The 21,730-nt window shown below is 43.9% G+C and overlaps 1 protein-coding gene across 1 annotated transcript in view; it reads left to right on the top strand.

The window, feature by feature from the left end:
* Window positions 1–16,407, top strand: part of otud7a (OTU deubiquitinase 7A) — a 37,609-nt gene extending 21,202 nt beyond the window's left edge. Inside the window, exons 4-13 of the mRNA XM_071498826.1 lie at window positions 164–349; window positions 462–680; window positions 2,831–2,932; window positions 3,569–3,696; window positions 4,474–4,586; window positions 6,057–6,184; window positions 6,270–6,419; window positions 11,972–12,086; window positions 12,753–12,837; window positions 13,214–16,407. Of these exons, the coding sequence (XP_071354927.1) occupies window positions 164–349; window positions 462–680; window positions 2,831–2,932; window positions 3,569–3,696; window positions 4,474–4,586; window positions 6,057–6,184; window positions 6,270–6,419; window positions 11,972–12,086; window positions 12,753–12,837; window positions 13,214–14,788 (2,801 nt within the window). The 3' untranslated portion in view covers window positions 14,789–16,407. The remainder of the gene's footprint in view (window positions 1–163; window positions 350–461; window positions 681–2,830; window positions 2,933–3,568; window positions 3,697–4,473; window positions 4,587–6,056; window positions 6,185–6,269; window positions 6,420–11,971; window positions 12,087–12,752; window positions 12,838–13,213) is intronic.
* Window positions 16,408–21,730: the final 5,323 nt, after the last annotated feature.

The following is a 21,730-nucleotide window of genomic DNA, read 5'->3' as shown; positions in this document are numbered from 1 at the left end:
CAGGAAAACAATAATTTTTTGCGTGGGAACATAACACTAGGTGAAAATTGCATTCAAACCACCCAGTCGGTAATGAAGTGTTGAGCTACAACGTTTATCCTGGATATACAGTATATTATCATTATCATTTCTAGTGTCTGTGACCTTTGTTTGTGTCCTGCAGGTAAAAACTGGGACCTCAGTGCTGCTCTAAATGATTACGAGGAGCTCAGGCAGGTCCACACTGCCAACCTGCCGCAGGTCTTCAATGAGGGCCGCTACTACAAGCAGCCAGAGACACGTGACTCCCCCACCCATGTCAGCAAGATCGACAGGCCGTGTGCACAGAAGCAGGAGGACAATGCACAAGGTAGCACAGCCACCTCAACACAACATTACCAACACCAGTGACCTCAGCAGTTTCCTGTGTCTTCACTTGCTTCCCACTCATCCAATCAGCTCTTCCCTCTTCTCCCCTCTAGAGAAGCGTCTGTCCCGCGGCATCTCCCACGCCAGCTCTGCTATCGTCTCCCTGGCGCGGCTGCAGGTGGCCAGCGAGTGTACCAGCGAGCAGTTCCCTCTTGAGATGCCCATCTACACATTCCAGCTGCCAGACCTCAGTGTGTACAGTGAGGACTTCAGGAGTTTCATAGAGAGAGACCTGATAGAGCAGTCCACCATGATGGCTCTGGAGCAGGCTGGTGAGTACTGCAGGATGTGATATATTGTTATAATACTGTCCAACTGCTGATACAAGATGTGTTACAGAGTTTTATGCTCTTCGCCATTTCATTTATTTAGATCACACTGAAATGCAGAAGTCCAACAAAGCAGCAGCAATGAGAAATGCCAGTGAAAGTCAGTAATGTAGACAGATAAGTAGAGGGTGAAACTGAGAGTGAGACAGAGCAGATCAAACTAGCAAGATGACAACAACTAATTCAAAGCATGCTGGATCCCAAAGGGATCCATCTCACAGCTGAAGCTTTGAAATAATGAAGAGAAACTAGTTAGTAAAGTTTCCAGCAGACTTTCCCACACAGAGAGTGCAGAGATGGTAAAGCCTTTCTCACCTAATTGTGTTCAAGATCTGAGTGCAGTAAACCAAGAGGAATATTGGATCAATTAACCATTATGACATAAATAAGAGAGAAGCTGTTTTAATAGTCTTATAGATACATTTCTGACAGTGATTCGGTCCAGTGATTCCCAGCCTGCCGTACTTTTATATTTGGAAACGAGCAGCAAGGTTGAAGCTGGTAAATGAACTAAATAAACAGAGGAAGTAATTAGTTCAAAGTAATGGATAAAAGCTTATTATTATTTAGAAGTAATGGAGAAATGGTCATAACGGAATTTAGATAAAATCATTTCAAATGGACACATTTATGATGGGTGGCATCAGTGCGGATGTACTGAAATTGTGGGTGGGTTGTGGGTGACAGCATACCTCAGCTATAGAAGGTTAGGAGTCACTGGAGTATCTTTAGTGATAAGTGAAGGATTTACAGTTGTAAAAATCTTTGCACTTGCATCATTAACCTAATCAAAATGATATGCATCACTAACCGTGGGTAAGGCCCACGCTGAGACAGTCCTATAAAATAGGAATCTCTGCAAATAAGAAAATGTAAATTCAGGTACAACAGCCTCATTTCATTGGTGGTTGAATCTTACGCATGGTTGTCCATGTGCTCTGCGTATGGACCCTTCTGGGATGGAGCATCATTAAACACACTGGGATGTGATGGGCAGTCCATCCTTCTAGAAACTGTATTTAAATATGTAAGTTGAAAGCTATGGATGGAAAATTCAAAAACATCAGCATTTTGAGCTACACTGTGGGGTAAATCATTCAGAGCCTCTTCTGTGTTTACTGTTGTTGAATAAATGATGCAGTCAGAGCAGCCCAGGCACAGAGCAGTGAGGCTGCCTGCAGTAAAGCAGTGTGCAGCGCCCTGGGCTGTGAAGCCACCGTTTTCTCCCTCAGGGATGCAGGCAGGGCGGTGATGGAGCAGAAACTGGAGATACTGTAAAAGTCAGACTTTTTTTTTTTTTTTTTTGGAGAAGGGAGGGGGAACTGCTGGGTATTTGAGGGTGCGAGCATATGGCCTGTACTAATCATTACCTTCAAAGTTCAGCTATCGAGGCTAATTATTCTTGTTGGCTAATTGTACTCAATGGGCCGTTACTGGTACCAGCTCCAGTACTCGACTGAGAGACATTACGTTACATTTGAATATCAAAGTTCACATGCACAAGTGAAGGTGTCTGTGAAGTAGTTGTGATATACTTTTTTAATTCAATCTGACAGATAGAAGAAGTCACAGCTCTACCATTACTTAACAGACAGAAAAGTGGCACTTATCTACTCTTTCTACAAGATGGTCACGATTTACTCAGATATCTAAAAAAAATTATGACATAATCTGAACTCAAAATGACACTAGTTTGATTTAACTTCATTAGCCTACTGCTGGACATTTATTTTAAATGCCTTTTTCCTAACCTACAGCTTCTGTTAGATTTTTGAGTCTGCACTCATGGAATGAATTGCCTTTCTCTTCACAGCATTTTATTTATTTATTTATTTATTTTTTGCAAGGAGGCTTCTTTTTCATAGATTATATGCTTCTCTGCAGGGAGATGTTCGGCTGAGTTAGGAATCAATGGTGAAACATTGGACTGGACTATCCAAATAAATTTGACTCTGGAATCTTATCAGTGTGTTAAATTTCCGTGGATTAAGTGAACATTGAAATTGAAAATGTGATGAATGTGTTTGCTCTTTTCACTTTCCCAGTTTTCTACAGAGTCTATGCGCTTATTATTATATTGCACCTGTGTGCAGGTCGGCTGAACTGGTGGTCCACCATGTGCACCAGCTGTAAGAAGCTGCTTCCTCTGGCCACCACAGGGGATGGGAACTGCCTTCTGCACGCTGCCTCTTTAGGTGAGCTTCTCACCTAAAGTATATAAATAAATATACCTACTGTATATTTTGTGTACACTATACCCATAATGTCCATCATAGTTTTTAAAAACAAATGCATTAAACATTAAGCTTGGTTTGGAACAACTGTGCAAGTCTGCGACACAGCTGCTGAATCCAGAGAGGGGAGTGAGTACAGAAGAATTTGAGAGATAATGGAAGTAAGGAAAAGAGGGTAGAGGGGAGAAAACTGACCTATACATTGCAGGAAACTGTAAGCTGCAGAGTTCGCAGGGTTCAGGGGATGGCAGCACATTCAGGTCTGTGCTGAAAGAGATGGTTGACTCCCCAGTGTGAGGACTGCTGGAGCAGCAGAGGGTTAGAGGCACCGGAGCTAATGTAATCTGCACTGACAGTCAGATAACTAAGGCCCTTTGATGAGTGATGAAAGACATTTTTAGTTAAAGAGCGGAGGTCACCTACAAATGATTTATCGACATAATTGTATGACTTTATGATGCCGTTAAGAATTGTAACCATTGGTGTTTTGCATGTCCTCGTAATATATTTTCTTTTTGTAAAATCTGCAGTATTTTAAAAAAGAATTGCAACCTCCAGTTACCTGCAGTAACGGCGTTCTTTGTCTGTGCTGATCAGGGATGTGGGGCTTCCATGACAGAGACCTGATGCTGAGGAAGTCCCTGTACACCATGATGAAGAGCGGAGCGGAGAGGGATGCTCTGAAGAGGAGGTGGAGGTGGCAGCAAACCCAACAGAACAAGGAGGTTGGGACAGTGTCCATCATAGCACGCTGCACCTCCTAAACGCATCACATCCTCTTTCACTAATGACACATTAATACATCCAGGGATGAGCCTCTGGTAATAAGCGCTGATTTTAGCTTTCTTGCTGGGCTGCACATTTGGATTTTTGCTGCAAGGAAAATAGTCTTTCTATGATACCAAGTGTGCATTAGTAGCAGTGCTGCTAATACTGCCAAGTCCTCTGCACTTCCTCTCCCTTCTGTTGATGTTCATGGATTAAAGTATTTGCCAATCTATTAGAAAAATTGTGTCACCAAAGATAGCTGAGGCAAAGAAGTAGTGCAGATGCTCATGCTTTAAAAACGCCCGTGGCATCTTGGTGGCCCAGTGATCTAAGACGCAACCCATGTAAATGCAGCATCCCAGTTTGAGTCTGGACAGGGACCTTTGTGGCATGGCATCAACCTTTCTCTAATTTATCCATATTTCCTCTCGGCCTCTTCTTTCAAACCATCTATTAGGAGCAGAAATATGCACATCTGCACATGTGCAGATGCATGAAGCTTCATGAGATAACCTTGTAGATGCAGAGGGAAATAGTGAAAATGAATTATAATAGGGATTGTGTGGGTGAGCACCAGCACGTGTTTTATCAGAATATCCATTTCTGTGTGTGTGTGTGTGTGTGTGTGTGTGTGTGTGTGTGTGTGTGTGTGTGTGTGTGTGTGTGTGTGTGTGTGTGTGTGTGTGTGTGTGTGTGTGTGTGTGTGTGTGTGTGTGTGTGTGTGTGTTTTGCAGTCAGGGCTGGTGTACACTGAGGAGGAGTGGGAGAGAGAGTGGAATGAGCTGCTGAAGTTGGCCTCCAGTGAGCCTCGCACTCACCTCAGCAAAAACGGCAACACTAGTGGAGGGTAAGCTGTTTGACTCTCAAACTGTACACATTTACAAAAAAACAACACAAAAAAAGTCTGCAAGCACTCACAATCTGGACTCCCAAGACACAACACGTATTACATACCTTTAACCAGAATCCAGCAGTGTTTGTGCTGTAATCATTGTATAAGATGGAGGACAGAATGAAACACAGCAGCACTGCAAGTTGTGCGGCTTTCATCCCACATCACACATTGCAGCTCTCCTGCTGTTTTTTAATGCCTCGTACGTTGAAACGCTGCAGGATGCCCGCAGTGAAAACAAAAGTGACCTTCTCGCTAAGATGGATTTGTCAGGCAAACTGTTCCCACTCGGACTGTTGCTCTTTCAAATTGCTTCTTTGATTTAATAGCATTTCTGAAGCTCACATGTGAGACTGTGCCATCTACTGGCTGCCTTCAGTATTAATAATTTCTTCCATAACAGCCTCCCCTGAGTGGTGGGTTATTTTAGCTGCTGCAGGTGATGTGATTCAACCCCCCCCCCCATCCTTCCTCCCTCCCTCCCAGTTTATAAACAAGTGTAAGAGTGGGTTTATCTCAGGCTACAGACGCAGATTGGAAACTAACTCTGGTTTCCTCCTCCTACGCACAGAAACCTTGTGGTTTTCTGTTTCCATTTTCAATGTAATAAGCATATGAACTTTCTCATGTACTCGGTAGTTATGGCAGCTGATGTGGTGGAGAAATGAAGAAAAAAAACGAAACAGCTATGATGAACAGACGAACTCCTTAATGCTCCTGCTTTAGACTGAAATGCTATTCACCTACATGAAATGTAAATCGTACAAACCACATATGAAACCATCCAGGAAGTCACAGTAACACTGAAAACAGCAGTGTCTATACATTGTCTTTTTCCATTAACTGGCTGTGTTTTTCTCAGGGTCCCTCCCAAAGCCTTCTATCACTGGAAATATCACTTTAAAGAGCATAATTTACTCATTTAGTCTGGTGGTTTTAACCTCTCATTAGGTTTGACTGTAATACAGTAATCAGGTTAGGGATGTTTGATGGTCCTAGTGTGAGATGAGCCCCTAAATGGGATGAGTGGGATTCACATATTAAGAGGCTCTTTATTAGAGTAAATGTGGCAGCGTGGCTGTTTGTGTGGCTGACAACTTAATTGTTGCACATCCTCTGGTTCCCTGGTGGTTGCATGCCTGAGAGCTCTGCCTCTGCTTTTCCTCTCCACCTCTCCCTCCCTCCCTCCCTCTCTCTCATCAAACACATGTATGAACAGATAGATCTTTGTACATCATTGCCATCATTGCCAGAGGGCAAAATGGATCTGAGTGGATCAGATTAGATTACACAGGCACATCATTAGCACATGCATGTACTATTTTGACCGCAGATGTTTCCAGGCATTACCAATTCAGGGAATTGTCAGACATAGTATCCCATGATCCCACAGTGTTACATGTGTTTTTGTTTTTTTTCCTTCAGTGTGGATAACTCTGAGGATCCGGTCTATGAGAGTCTAGAGGAGTTCCATGTGTTTGTGCTGGCCCATGTGTTACGCAGGCCAATTGTGGTGGTGGCTGACACGATGCTCAGAGACTCAGGAGGAGAAGGTAGACTGACTTGTAACGACCCTCTACAATACAGTAGGGTAAACAATGGAGTGACACTAAATGCCAGGTTCTGACTGAATTCCAGCGTTTGCTCCCATCCCATTTGGAGGGCTGTATCTGCCCCTGGAGGTGCCCCCGAGTCGCTGTCACTGCTCCCCTCTGGTCCTGGCCTACGATCAGGCTCACTTTTCCGCGCTGGTGTCCATGGAGCAGAGAGACCAGCAGCGAGAGCAAGGTAAGCAACCATACATCATCACAAACCCACCTACATACAGAAAAAGCAAGTGACATCCACAGCAGGTTGAAATCTAGGATGTAAAGTTCGCTTGACCTCATGCTTTGAAAAATCCAAAGTTTCACCCTCTGATGTGCAATAGTTAGGCCATCTTCACTTTTACCTTAGTGCTTAGACTGCGAGAGTGAGGGCGAGTGGTCGGCCTGTCCTGCTAGAGGTGAATAATGTATGATACAGCAGTCTAATTACCTTTGATCCATTATTAAAACTGGCCAGTTGGCAGCAGGGACCAAGGAGTGGCCAACATGGAGGGAAAGTGGACAGCAGACTGACTGACAACCCTGTGTGTTATTCTATGTCTACATATCTGTCTCTGAGGTCACTGTCAGTTGGATTTAGTTTGTCAAAGTAGGTGTGTCTGTTTATTCCTCGGCCTCTTTCACAGGAATCTGTGATATGGTGCTGAGCACAGCATACCGGCTGTGTTAGGTTGTGGCGAGAGAGTGTTGATTTTCCGTTGTGTTGAGTGACTCTTGTTTTTGTCTTGTTTTGCCCGTTCAGATTCCAGTGTTCCCAACTCCGGATGCATTGCTTATTTCCGAGGTCAGAGTAATCCTCACACGGAGGTTCTTTAATTGACAAATAGAGAGGATCTCCTTGACAACCAGTCTTGGTAGTCACGGCACTCTTCTGTATCTGACTCAGTGGGTGGAACTTGCTTGTCATTTGCGTGGGCAGCCAGCCAACTCTGTCTCTGTCTCTTTTTCTCACCCTAAAATACAGATGCACTTACGCAAACTGTTTCTCTCTTCCTCTCTCTGTCTTCCTCCTTCTTCTCTCTCTCTCTCTTTGTGCTTTTCTGAGTACATAAGGTCCTATTCTCGGCCTATAAACACCAACCTAGTTATTATGTCAGGGTATGACCACTGCAGACTAGCAGACAGACATGATTACTAACCTGCCATTCTTGCCCTGAAGTCATTCCCTTTAGTACCAGAGGCACATCAAAGCCAGCCTACTCCACAGCCCATAACTGCTCAGTTCTCCCACTCTTACTTGGGTGTTTCAGTCGTGGCAGAGGGAGTTTTCTCTTTGTCCACCAGATGGTGCCTATGTCCAAAGCACCCGCTGCAGCTCGATCACAACACCACTGCATGACTGTACTTTTTCATTCTGGTACACTGTGTCCTGAGATAGGGTCAGAGTGCGTTTTGTCTGCAGTCTGTCTCCAGGTTGTTATGAAAACACTTGTATGCTTAGCTTGGTGCATTTGCATGTCATGTGATGAACTACATTACACAGTAATGATACAAACCACTGCTGCTCGTGTGTATTTTCAAAAGAGGTATAGTGTTATGTTATCATATGATATTATTAGAACTGGGTTATGTTCTTTCAGTTTCCAGAAAAAGTACAATGATGCCTTGCTGGCTCATTTCTTCCTTCCTGGCATCAACAGATGCCAGGAAGACAAAAAGAGGGTCAGACAGACAGACAGATAGACCTAATCTTCCACTGCCAATTAGGGCAGAGTAGCCCCAGCCGGCCCTAAGTCCTCACCACAACACCACATATGGGCAGGGTCCCAGGCTGCTGGGGCCCCAACAAACCAACCCTCTCTTCTGACAGTCAGGCCACTGTGTGGACGTCTCAGGTGGAGGGCTGCTCTCAGTTTCCCCCTGCACAGCGAAGAGCATCCGAGGGGCCTTTGGCCCTGTGTGTGTTCAGGTGCCAGAGGCTGGGTTAGAATACTGGCTCTTTCTTCAGCCCTCTGTATGGAAGATTATAGCAGAGTCCCTCCCAGTAACCTGATTCTAAATCACACTGACACATCACGCTACTGCCCCTTTTATGGCCTGCTTGCAGGGCTGCTGGGGCTGTATTGATGGTGGATGGTGAAAAAACAAGAAGGAAGGGGTGACTGATGTCAGGGATTGGTGCTGAGGATCAAAACTTTCTTTTATTTGTGGTTTTTTTTTGTGTTTTTTTTTAGTAGTCAAGTGGTTTTCCTGGGCAAGACAGTCAGGTAAAGCCAGAGTCCTGGGCACATGGGTATGTTTTCTATCAGCCCACTTACTGCTCACCTGCTGTGTGATAATTACTGGCTGCTCAGTAGATGCCGCTGACCATGTCTTTTATCAGCTTGTTTGTGCTCCTGTGGTTAAACAACATGTGAGTGGAACTGGCCCTTTGGAAAACTCTGGAGCTATTTCAAGCTCTGGTCCTAAGACCAAAACACTTCCAGGTTTTCTTTGGCATCTCATCATCAGCACTCCGACACCCATGTGAATGAAGTAAATGGTCGTCTTTTACACAAAGACCACCTACATATCAGCACAGTGTAACCATTAAGCTTTGGCAAGGTTTCACCTCTCTATCCATTAAGGACACCCAGTGCATTACTCACCGTGCAGTCTGCATAATTAAATCAACATGGCAATCAGAATTAAATTTTTATTTGTTGTGGTTTTATGTGTGACTTCAAATGTGATACTCTTGTAATTACCACCATGGTTCCGCTGTTAAAATCTGTGGCAAAAAAGCTCGGGCTTGTTTATATGCATGACTGCTGTTTACCCTGGTGAATTGGGCCCTTTAAATCTGCAGCTGTGCAGAGTGACCAAAGTCAGGAATTCAAATTTGTGCATTTTCCAGACAGTACAAATTGTTCTTGAATCGCAAAACAGAGGAAACATTGGCTCAGTGTTCCTGCTGTGAATTAAAGCTTGTAATGGGTGACTTTGTTCTCTGAAGGGAGTAAAAGCGGAGGGGGACTTCACTCATTCTGCTCTCATGACACATGGCATCATATACATGAGGTGCTCATTTTGCACAAAATAAATAAAAAAGAAGACAAAACAAAGATATTTATGTCCAGTTAAATCATGTGTAATGCTTAGAAAGGTTATGTAGCTCCTTTCCAACAGCTGTTTCCTCACAGGTTACACCCAAGTTTCCTCCCCCTTCTCTCTGGCTGAATCTCCCCCAATCAAAGATGCAAACTGAGCAAGGCGAGGCAGCCTGTGTTGCTGAGTACACAGCTCGCATACCACAGAGGGCTATGATGTCATCCATGCATAAGCTATGGGAATCGGTCATTCAAGGACAACAAAACAAGGCTGCCAACAGGGATAGTAAATACATTACAGCACCCTTTAGTCCCCCAGAGCTCAATTGGCAGTGCTGAATCTCTGAATCTGGAACGTGCCCAAGTGGGAACAACAACACACACAGCACTTTGGAATGGGGAGAAAGGAGGACAGCTGCATCGTGGGAGCCAGGACGCCACCTCACAGACCTCCGCTGCCTGCTGCATGACCCGAGTGGGAACTGAGTGGGAGCTGGTTCACTGTCTTCTCTCTGTCTGCGCGTGTGTGTGTTTGTGATTATGACTGAATTTTTCTGGGCTGGAGTGTTCTACGAAAGACCCGTCTTTAAGAAAACCTCTTTTTTTCCCTTCCCAGTTTTCAGTGCTTCCATGCCAATACTCTTATTACTGTTTGACTCTGTGACTGCAGGTATTAGTCATTCCATTTTTTTTTTTTTTAGGTAGATGGTATGAAATGCATTGCAATGTGTGGGTATGAGGCAAAGGCAAGCTTGGCATTTAAAGACAGATTTCTGGACAAACCTAGTTTGTCAGCACTGCTGTTAGTGATGCAGTGTGTTTACTCTGCTGATGGAATTTGTTTGCTTAGTGGCTGGTGTCAGATACAAATAAGTAATCATGTTAACAGTGTTAAATATGCTAGGAACAGTGTGGCTGCACTTAATCTCTTTCAAGAACTAAAGGCATCGTCACATGTAGCACCAGTATTTTGACACTTGGCATGCTTCATCATGTACTTTTGCACATAAGCAGAGAGACTCAAAAAGAGACATAGAAGGGACAGAGTCAGGATTTGACCTGCAGTTTCATCAGGGATATAAGCAGTTGCTGCTGGTGTCACTGTCTCTATGAAGCCTGCAGAGCAGCGCAGCCTATTGGCAGTGGAAGAATTGATGAGGCAGGGAGGAGACTGTATCTTCCATCTGGGGCTGACAGTGAAGGCTGGAATGTCCTCGGCCTGAACAGCCTGCCTCTCTCTGCTGTCATGTGGACAACAGCCCCCACACTAGGTAGCCTGAGGAGAGCTGTCATGTGGGCCAGTGGGGTCTAGCTAGTCCTCCTTACACCCTTTGTTTTGAAAGGCAGCCACGCACTCACACACAAGCACGTACACGCCCGCACCATGCACAAACGGTGAGCACGCCTCCCACGAGAGGAAGCCCGGGTGGGTGTCTGTTTTATGTTCAGTGTCCAGTGATTAGTGTTGAAAATCTCTTCCTGCTTGTAAGTTGCTGATCATATCAGTGGAGGATGAATGAAATTATTTCAGCAGTCCTGCTTATCCTGTACTGCTGTGTCTGATTGCACTCTATTACTAAACCTAATTGTCATGTACAGTCCTGATCAGCTGTAGAACCACTCAGTTCAATAAAAATCTAAGCAGCAGTCTTATCATGCCAAGTTTAGACTAACATTTCCTCTATTGATAGCTGAGAGACAGTTCCAGTTTAGTACAGCCTGGGTCTGGGAACCCAGTGACATCGACACACGGGCCAAGAAACTGTTTTTAAATACACCCCCAGAAAAAAGCCAAACTTATTTGGTAGAGAAAACAAAGACAAACATGAAAATTATGACCCAAGCAGTCAGTTGTAAACATTCATCACTAAGAAGACTTCCTAGTTCACTGTTGACGCAACATAGTTGTTGTGCCTGCACAGCTTCCCTATGCATCATGGGATAATTACAATTCACTTTGGATTGATCTCCAAACAAAGTGATTTAGCTTAGTCTGTGAAGGTCAGTCGTCCAGGTCAGAGTATTTCTCAGTGCTATACGAAGGCAACTGGACTTGCTTCAGGTTCTTGAAGAGTCAGATGAGAGGTGAAACATCTTCAAGCGCCTCAAGCAAGTCCAGTTACCTTTGTATCGCTCTTAGATTTAGTGTCTTGTGTCCATGAAAACAATAACCTTCAGCAGCAGTTGTCAATCAATAATAGATGTTCAACTTTCTACTTTTTTTCTCAGAACATCTCATTCATGGTAGTTCAAAGTTGGGACTGGAAGTTCATTACTGAACTTTGAAACAATGAACTTTCAGTTGTATCATATGATACAACTGAAAGCTCCAGAACAGCTATGACCCAAGTTGTAACACTTGACTAGACAGGCCAGGACAGTAGCTCAGAGAACCACGGACTGTCTGTGTTATAAAAGAAGCAACCACTGAACCCTCTCTGTCTGGATGAGTCAGTTTGACTGACACTCACTGGTCACAGTCACTTCTCTGCCTAAAAAATGGATGGCAGATAGAATCAGTATACTTTACCCCACGCTGACAGGCATCAGGGATAATTAACGTGGCATTATCATAGTGTGCCATTATGGTGTCCCTTTAGCTCTGACACCACGACAGTCTTGAAGGAGAATGGGTGGCCTGTGGCGTAGTCTCCGGTGGTAAAGCCAGACCAAACTAACCTTTTGATAATCTCATCTCTTCCAGCTGTTATCCCTCTGACCGACTCAGAGCACAAGCTGCTGGCGCTCCATTTTGCCGTGGACCCTGGCAGGGACTGGGAGTGGGGGAGGGACGACAATGATAACACCAAGCTTGCCAAGTAAGTCCTGTATAGTATATCACAGGGTGTCGATGCTTATCAACATAAGCAGACAGAGGCACTGACCAGGAAAGCAGCCCCAGGAAAGGGTGAGAAAATGAAAACTGCTGTCCAAGGCAGTTCTGCTGTTCTACACACAAGGCTGTATGTGGGGGATTTAACTTTGATTATGAGTTGCAGGTTCAGTCTACTTCAAAGAGTGAGCAGAGAGAGAACAAATTGTGAGTCACGTCAGTCATGCATAGGGTTTCGGAGGAATGGCCTCACTAAAGCAGCAACACCCTCTGAGTTTAGCAAAGAGTTTATGTAAGGGTTTCTGTTTCACATTCCTGCCAGTCAGGGGGTTAGCTTATCCTCCAACCAGCTGCAGCATGAACAATGCAAGTATACAGAGAAAAGATGCTCAAACCACTTGCTAATACCTCCTCTATATATTACTCTTAATGCATTGCAGGCACTGTTTATGTAGGGCTCCTACTTTATGCATTTTGAATAGCATCGGGTGTCAGGTTTTTTAATCTCCCCAAATATGTTTGCAGAGTTTTCAAATTCAGAAACTTCTAAAAAAAATTGTTATGCTAGTCCCATAATCTCACTGTATATGCCACAATCATTGGTCAAAGGTGAGCTGCTTGTTTTTAATCATGTGAACCTGCTCTCCCACAGTCTCATCTTGTCCCTGGAGGCCAAACTTAACCTGCTGCACAACTACATGAATGTAACATGGATTCGAATTCCATCTGAAACAAGGGTAACTTTTTCTTGCATGTGTGTCTTGTTTGCCATGGTTTATTCATCTCTGGAGAGACTCATACATTCCAGATGTTCTCGAAACCACAGAGTCCAATCAATCAGCTTTATTTGCTGTCAGAATGCAATATTCTCAGACATTTATTTTTTTACTGATTATGAATCTTCAAAATAGAGGCAACTAAGTTCTTGTGTGTGTGTGAATTTGTCTGGGATACACTGGAAATCTTTTTAAACTCTCCACTAATAAACTAAAAAATTGATTTTGAATGATCCATTAAATCAAAATGTCATGAAATTGTCCCCAGAGACATCATTGCTTCCGCTATGGTCTGTGTTTTCTTCATTGCTGTGTGTGCTTGTGTGTCTCTGTGCAGGCTCCCCTGGCTCAGCCAGAGTCTCCCACAGCCTCTGCAGGTGAGGACGTCCAGTCTCTAGCTGAGTCCATGGACTCTGACCGTGAGTCTGTCGGCAGCAACTCTAACGTCAACACGGGCAAGCCCAGCAAGGAGAAGGACAAAGACAAGCAGCGCAAGGACAAAGACAAGAGCCGGGCTGATTCTGTAGCCAACAAACTGGGTAGCTTCAGCAAAACCTTGGGAATCAAGCTGAAGAAGAACATGGGAGGTCTGGGTGGCCTCGTGCACGGCAAAATGAACAAATCTAACTCTGGCTCAGGTCGTAATGGGGAGAATGGAGGGGAAAAGGCAAAGAAGAAGGAGTCTAAGACAACCAAGGGAAGTAAGGAGGAGTCGGGTCAGTCAGCCAGCTCCACCTCTTCTGAGAAGGCCACTAGTCCCTCTCCTACAGACAGAGACAGACCCTCTAGCTCCTCCCCCACCGAGAGACAGGACAGTGCAGGGAGAGTCACAGGGGACAAGACCATGGAAAACTGGAAATACAGCACCGATGTCAAGCTCAGCCTCAACATCCTGCGGGCCGCCATGCAGGGGGAGCGCAAGTTCATTTTCGCAGGCCTCTTGCTCACCAGCCATCGACACCAGTTCCACGAGGAGATGATCAGCTACTATCTGACCAATGCTCAAGAGCGATTCAGCCAGGAGCAGGAGCAGAAGAGGAAGGAGGCAGAGAAGAAGCCCCCTGCCGCTAATGAGGTGGCTGTGAAGAAGCCTGAGCATGAGAGTGTCTTCCAGAGGGAGAGATCGGACAGCTCGCCTCCAGAGAGCTGCTCTCCTGTCCTGCCCCACCACACCCACACCTACAACCACAACCACAACTCACAGCCCCCGCTGGGTCTTAAGATGCAGGGCAGGAACAGTCCCACTCCTGCAGCCCCCCTTGTCTCTGTCCCAGTGCCTCCCCTTACACCACCAACAGTCCCCCACCATGTCTCCCACCCAGCCCCAGCCCCTGCGCCTTACTCCTCCCCCAGTATTGGTGCTAAGAGACCTGGGCCCGTTCCTGTGTCTGCCCACTACAGCCATACACCGCCCATCCAGAGGCACAGCGTAATTCACATACAAGATGTCAACATGCAATCCTCCATCTTCCAAGATGACCCCTATAAGCCTGTGGTGGGCACCCTAAAGACATGTGCCACCTACCCCCAGCAGAACCGCTCACTCTCATCCCAGAGTTACAGCCCTGCTCGCCTGTCAGGGGTCCGCACCGTTAACACATTAGAGACGCTGTCCTACAATATGCCTGGTGAACACAAGTCCCACACCTACACCAATGGATTTGATGCGGGAGACATTCAGGACTGCCTGGAGTTTGCTGATGAGGACAACTCGTCTCACACCTGGCTCAACCAAGAAAAAACCAAAGGGCGGAGCTCTGGAAGCCCTTTGTACTGCTTTCAGCAGCGCCGCTGCAAGAGGGAGAACTGCTCCTTCTACGGTAGGCCAGAGACAGACAACTACTGCTCCTACTGCTACAGAGAGGAGCTGAAACGCAGGGAGAGGGAGAGCAAAGTGCAGAGGCCTGCATAGCCATCACCGCCACTTAAGCCACTTGTCAGCAAGGCCGCAGGAGACTTGAGGGAACAACACCATCTGCACTCTGCATTTAGAATAACATGATGGCAAACATTTTCCTATTTTGTTGAAGAATGCTCTTGTATTCCTGTCACCCTCCCCTTGTTAGTAAAGATTATTACTTTATGATGGGGGAAGCCGAACTTGAAACAGTGAGCAGCTTTGGCCAGATATTGTGCTACTTTGTTTTATTTCTGTCTCATTGAATTTAGTCTTTTACTTGTTTTAGAGTAAAAGTCATCTCTTTGATGTAACTTTCTTTACGTGAGGGAAAGTTCTTTATTTTTCAAAGGTTCAAAAGATTTGCATCTTATCTGGAGGAAACATTTTAGCTCTTTTAATCAGTTTGAATGCAATACCTCTGCTTGGTTCTTCAAAATCTCTGTGGAAAATTTGTAGTTGTTTTGCAATCAGAATAAATTTAATGGGAGATTAATATTAGACTTTAAAGCAATAAATTGGTGATTTTCGCTACACCCTCTCCCAATTTTGTCTATGCACCGATAATATAGTTACTGTAGGTTAACTGTGTCTTGTAAATTGTAAAGGATTGTCACGGTGTGCTTTTGTAAACAATTTGAACTACGGGAATTAAAATGTGTAAGCATTATAGATTGTAATGTCTGACTAGGATGAAATGTAAAACTATCTCATTTGTTAAGTGTACCTTTGTTCTTACCACGATACAAGGGTTTGCTGTGTCAGAATTGGACTCAAAATATTGTGTAAAGATGTCATTTCACATTTTTGCCCATAGTCAACCTACTAAAGACCACAAGCACTGCCAAACTGGCTTCTCTGAAAAAAAAAAAATTGATTCAAATTTCAAAATGTTTTTGTGCCAAACACTGAACAATGTGCATAGGACAAAATTGCTTCTCAAATATGCAGTGTTTATGGTGTGTTTCTCTGAGTCGCCTGGTAACTCCTCTATTTGGTAAATATGTTAGATGAGAACTGGGGGTAGTGAGAGCAGGCCGATGCGTATTTGTCCAAAGTGTGATTACGTGTCTTTCCCCCCCCCTACACACACACTACACGATGTGCAATCATGCTACTAGCACTATGTGGTGACCTGCAGTATAGATGTGTCACCGATCCAGTGTGAGATTGTCTGTTCTTCTTCCATATCTAGAGGCCGTTAAAAGAAGCACCTGCTGCTAAGAGCACCTCAAGCCTTTGTGATCATCAGTGCTTTAATCAATCAGTGGGTTTGTAAAACCCCAGGCCTCCAAGTGCTTTCTGCTCATTCAACATGACTACTGTAAAGACGCAGTGTTTGTGTTGCTGTTTGTTCTGGTGATGCTTGGATAATGTACCATGCTGTCCTTAACTAAGTGTGTCCTGGCCAAGGATGTCCACTGCTCTCTCGGTTCGCTTCTGTCTCTCTCCTGTACACACTGCAGTGTTGCTCCTCTTTGTTTCTATGTGACCAGTTCATGGACTCTCACCATGTTAGAACTGTAAGATATGATTTTGTATTCCTTTAAGAGTTTTACACTACTTTAAATTATTAATTTGCACATTAGGTACAGATGTAAATATGAAAAAAAAAAATAGTTTATTGTTACAAACATGGTGTGTCTGCGTCATTTTTGTTTTGTTTATCTTTAGGCTAAGGAATATTTTTAATCAGTACTTGTGTTCTGGGAGTTTTCAGGTATGTCATAAGAATCCAGGGAGCTCTACAAGCACTACTTGAAGAGCTGCGTTTTATTTTGGCAGTTGTAATCAGTGCTTAGCGTTACCCAAGATCCTTACTCCAGCACATTAGTATTGCATTTCGATAACGCTGGGGGCCTAAGACAGATTAAAGAGGCACTCCAAAGATTTTACCCACAATGGAGAGCACTACTCAGCCTGTGAGAATAATCATAAACCCGAGGAAATAACCCTAGTGATCATCAGTGTTGTCTTGAGCTAGACTCAAGACTTCAACCAGTTGACAGAAAATCTGTGTTTTAAAAAAATTCTGTGAGCATGGAATTAGAAAGATGAGTTATTTAACAAGCAGGGAAGGTCTATTAAAAAATATTATTAAGTTGCATTATAGGAATTAAAAGCAAAGATATTTCAGCCTCTGCTGCACCAATTTTTTTTTTCTGCTAACCTTTATGGAAGTGTGATACTAAATCCTAAAATAATGTTTTGGTTTTTTTTACAATATCTGAATTGCAAACTGCAGCAGAGGCAAAAAAAATCCCAATTTTTAGTCACTTAATATGGGTTAAGCTCCAAAATGGTTGGGTCCTAGACTTCCCATAACGCAACTCTATAGCAGTCAGTATCAGTGGACCCCTTCTTCTTGGGAAATAGTGATGTCTTTTACATGCCTTCAATTTGCAGACAGCTTCCATAAAAATTGAAATTTCTGGAAGCTGTTAATAAGGTAACCCTCATGACATCACTATGACATCACGAGGGTTATTTTGTCAGACTAGACAAAGCTTGACAAATAAACTGATCCTTGTGTAAAATAAGTGCAGTGCTCCTTTAAGAGGCTCTCTGATTTTTTTTTAGAATAGGACACACTCTGATTTATAACACTCAGCATTAATGGAAAAAGGTAATTAATCTTGGGTCAGCCTATTGAATGAGACAGAACTGAATGAGGGGAAAATTCCCACCAAAATTGGTCTGAGGTTACAGAGTTGAGATTCTTTGGAGTGAACTGCCAAGTAGGGCAGCATTCCAGACAGAGAGTTGTAACTCTGCTTTATTCCTCCAGAGATGCTCGCTCACTGGCAAGAGGATTGACGCCGAGCAGCGAAACAGGCCTTTGAAAAGCAGCAAAAAATCTGCAAGTGTATTCATGTGAAGTGTCCTCTCCATCCCTACAACAGTTAGATCTAGTGACGGCTTGTCACACATCGAGACAAAGAGACAAATGGTATCAAAGTTCACATAAATGTGATTCAGAGCATATTCAGGGAGGTTTAGTCATGTATTGGTCACCATAGGTATGCATGGATTAATTTACTCAAGGCTTAATTTAATCTTCTAATGCATAGAAAAGGAGCCTCGCATGAGAATAGCTCAGTAAGAAGGGTTTCATCCGAGTGCATTAAAAGCTGTTTCCAAAGGCTTCCAGTCAGATTATCATCACTGATTTCGCAGAAAGAGCCATGATTGTTAGAATACAGAAAGTCCTTTTTAAATGTTATTTACTTTTTTAGCCTTTTTGTATGTTGCTATGGGATCTTTCAGCCCACCTTTATCAGCCTGAAATATTTCAAAAGCAATTAGATGGATTACAATGACAATTTATTTTATCAAACTTAAATCAAATATTGGTTTATGACCAAATACCCGCAAGCAAAACTATGACATTCCCTTCAGCCACACTTGTGCTTTGTGTTGAGAACTAATTAGTAAGTGTTAGCATGCTAACATGCTAAACTAAGATGGTGCAACTAAGATGAACTAACTGATCTAACTTCAGCTGTGCCACATGAGCATGTTTACATGCTGATGTTATCACTGAGCTCAAAGTGACACTGTCCAGACTTACAGAGCTGCAAACCGGCCTGTAGACTTATTAAACCATAAAACACCCACAGATTTTAAAAAGTGTGGACAGAAACAATGACCCATAACTACTAACAGAAGTATAAATATACTAATACAACTCTAAAATACACTCATGAGCTCCAAAAAGATCAGCATCTTTCAGGGTTGTTGGTTTGTCCATTTCAATAAACAAGCTACAAGTACAAGCTGAGGTAAAATTAGTCTTTGCTTTTTCAAGTGTCCACTGTCTGTACAAAAGCAGCAGGCTGAGTTGGTGGAGTGAGAGTGAGGGGAGGGTTTACTCTGTGGGCAGAAGCCTGTTATGTGTGGGACGCGTTGCATACTTCTGACTGAGTGTATATAATCTCGTGACTGGGCTGCTAGAGACGACAATGTGGGTTAGACTCACTTCTCCAACTGTTGCCCCTTGCTTCAGGTCACAGTTGTGGACTGCAGCTGCTAATAATATGGAATGACTTGTTAAGTTTTGTGGATGAATTACATCTCCACGTGATGTCTAATGTTCGTCACAGAGGGCCTCTTTCTTCGCAGCAATATATCCCGAGCTCTTGTATCCTGCGTCTTCCATAACAAGCACTGAATGAGACAGAGTGCATTGTCTGCTTTTCTTGGATTCCCTTTTCTCAGAATTTCCTTTGAATTTGCATGAAGGACCTCCCTTCGCTTTTCGAGGCAACAAAGAGCTCTATCAGGCATACAGCAGTCATTTGGCAGGCCTCTCATCCTCTCCAACAGTACAGCGCAGCCTCCATGTTGTCAAATTCACTCAACTCATTTTGAACACGCACACGCGTACTGAAATCAGCGCGATACAGATACAGTGATTCTTAACCAGCTTTTAGTTCTCTTTCAGATGCATGTGTCCGCTTCTTCCTTTAAATAGAGCCCATTGCAGGCCTTAAAATAACACATTAGTTCATAAATATTGATCTTTATAGTTAGCAGTTGCTTCATTAAGAAGGTGAGATTAAAACATGCATATCCATGGGTATATAAATTGAGTATTTAGATCCTCTTTGCGCTATTTTCATCAACTATACTCATCAACAAGACTGTAAGCATCTCTACCTGACAGTATTTACAGTGCTGTTGTGTTTTAAGCAGGATTGCTGCCTTTGATGTTTCTGCTGCAGTGAGTGGTAATGCCAACCCCCTCCCCACCTCCCATAGCTAAGCCTTGTTCTCAGCCAGTGCCAGCCTCCAATATCTGAGCTCATCCCACCCGCTCCACAGGATCTAGCGCCAGCCCTGCCATGCACTGCACTCGAGAGTGGGTGGCATCACATGGCCCTTCAGCCTGCCTTCTGGGGCTTGGCATGGAGGAAGAGGGGTGCACACACACACACGCAAACATACACAGGCCTCCGTGCGATTAGGGCCACTACTGCGGCTGACCACATCTCTCCTTCTTTTTCTGTGGATTAATTCCACTGAATCTCAAAGTCCGCGATGCCCACACACCTCAGTGGAGCATAGACCCTTTTCCAGCCCGCAGAGCCTCCCACGCTCTAGACTTTGAGTGTGTCTAGCTTGGGTGCACCAATCAGCGCCTGGTAACACCACCCACCCACCCCCTCATCCTCATCTTCCATCTCTCACACACTGTACTGTACTCTCCCTGAGACAATGCATTGAAAATAACTCATGGTTGAGGTTCTTGCCTCTCTGAGTTTATTCTGTGCAGAGAATTTCACCTGGAGTCTGGGTGCCCAGGAGCTGATAATCCAAAGAAAAGGTGTGACTGAAGAGATAACTCAGTCAAACTGAAACTACCTCCTCCGCCCCCACATCCTGTCTGCAGGGTGATACCAGCAGAGATGTGTACTCACTGCTCATATAATTGTATGTACTTTGCTCTGCGTCTGCAGCAATATAACTCACTACAGAGGAGAAAATGTGTCATCTTGAAAATAAACACGTGATTGAAAGACGTGCAACCCAGACAGAGTATGTGTTTCACCCACACAACCAGTAAAACCCGAGATCTTTCTTGTAATACAGCATGATATGTGCGAATTAGCTCAGTCAGTGGTCTGCATATGGGGACTATGGTGAGACTCTGCTGTTGCATGACCAGAAGCGCCACAGGATTTGTATATTAAGAAACTCAACTGTACTTGACAACAGCTCCCTGCCAACATTCAAAGCTAAAGACAACTAAAAAAAAAAAGGTTAAATATACACACATTAAAACTAACTATGCAGAAGTCCCCCCATGTTGCTGCACAAATATAAAAACAAGCTCTGGGAACATGCCGGCTGTGATGGCACATCAAGTTGTGTGGCGGTGCCAGGGGTGGCAGCTTGTCTGTTTGTGTAGCATGGTGTGCTGCTAGCTCCAACCTGCCTGGAGACAGGAGGTGTACAGATTGAGCAGGGAGAACACCAGGCTCCTCATCAAGAATTTTAATTCCTTGGTTCTTTCTCTTCCTTCCTCTCTCACTCCACATCGCATGATTCATTGTGAGCAGGAAAGGCCACGCCTGTGATCTTTCACAGCGGCAAATGCAGATGGAGTGCGAAACTTTGCTCTGGATTAAAAGAGCACTTTTCACGGGGGGAGGCTGCAGCTTGAGGTGAATCATCCATTCTTTTGAACCTGGGCATATGCACAAAACTTCACACAGTTTATTTGGCCTGAAATACAATATAGACGGAAGGAGTACCCAGCACTCCGCGCCCCACCTATTGTTGATACCCCAGCAGTTACAGTAAATATTTGCATGGGGGAACAAGGTGTACTTCCTGTTGCAAAAATAATTCTGAAGTGCATGGCAGGCGCGTGAGAAAAGGCTGTCTAACTGAGGAACATGGCCCTTCTCTGTATTTCTGATGTAACTGTAAGAGCCTGCTTCAAGGTTTGAAATATTTTATAACTGTAAATGAGGAACTTCAAAGGGGACTGACCCAATTCTGACATTAAAGAGAGATTATGTAACATGTAAAAAAAAAAAAAAAAAAAAAAAAAAAAAAACAGCTTTGCAAATGTAAAGTTGAATTTACATGCAATAAAACACACCCATGCTCAATTCAGCACAATCTAAGATAGTATATTTTGGTGGCTAACTGACATTACTGAATCAGTTCCCTGACTTTAAGGAATAGTTTGAGATTTTCAAATTTACATTCCTGATGTGAGTTAGATGAGAGAATTGGTACCACTTTCATTTCTGTCCAGTAAAAATCAGGCTACAGCCAGCATCCAGTTAGCTTAGCTTAGCATAAAGAATGGAAACAGGGGGAAACAGTTAGCCTGGCTCTATCCTGAGGTAATAAAAACTTTCCAGAACCTTTTAAGTTTATTAGTTAACATACAAATGACAAATTGCGCCAGACCAGATCAACAACTTGTCATTTTTACATTTT

This window comes from Trachinotus anak, unplaced genomic scaffold (genome assembly GCF_046630095.1).
Source record: "Trachinotus anak isolate AG129_WGS33_773 ecotype Australia unplaced genomic scaffold, CSIRO_AGI_Tana_v1 ptg000002l, whole genome shotgun sequence".
NCBI classification, from domain to species: domain Eukaryota; kingdom Metazoa; phylum Chordata; class Actinopteri; order Carangiformes; family Carangidae; genus Trachinotus; species Trachinotus anak.
Note: the sequence above shows the minus strand (reverse complement) of the source record. Positions and strands in the feature narration are given on the sequence as shown.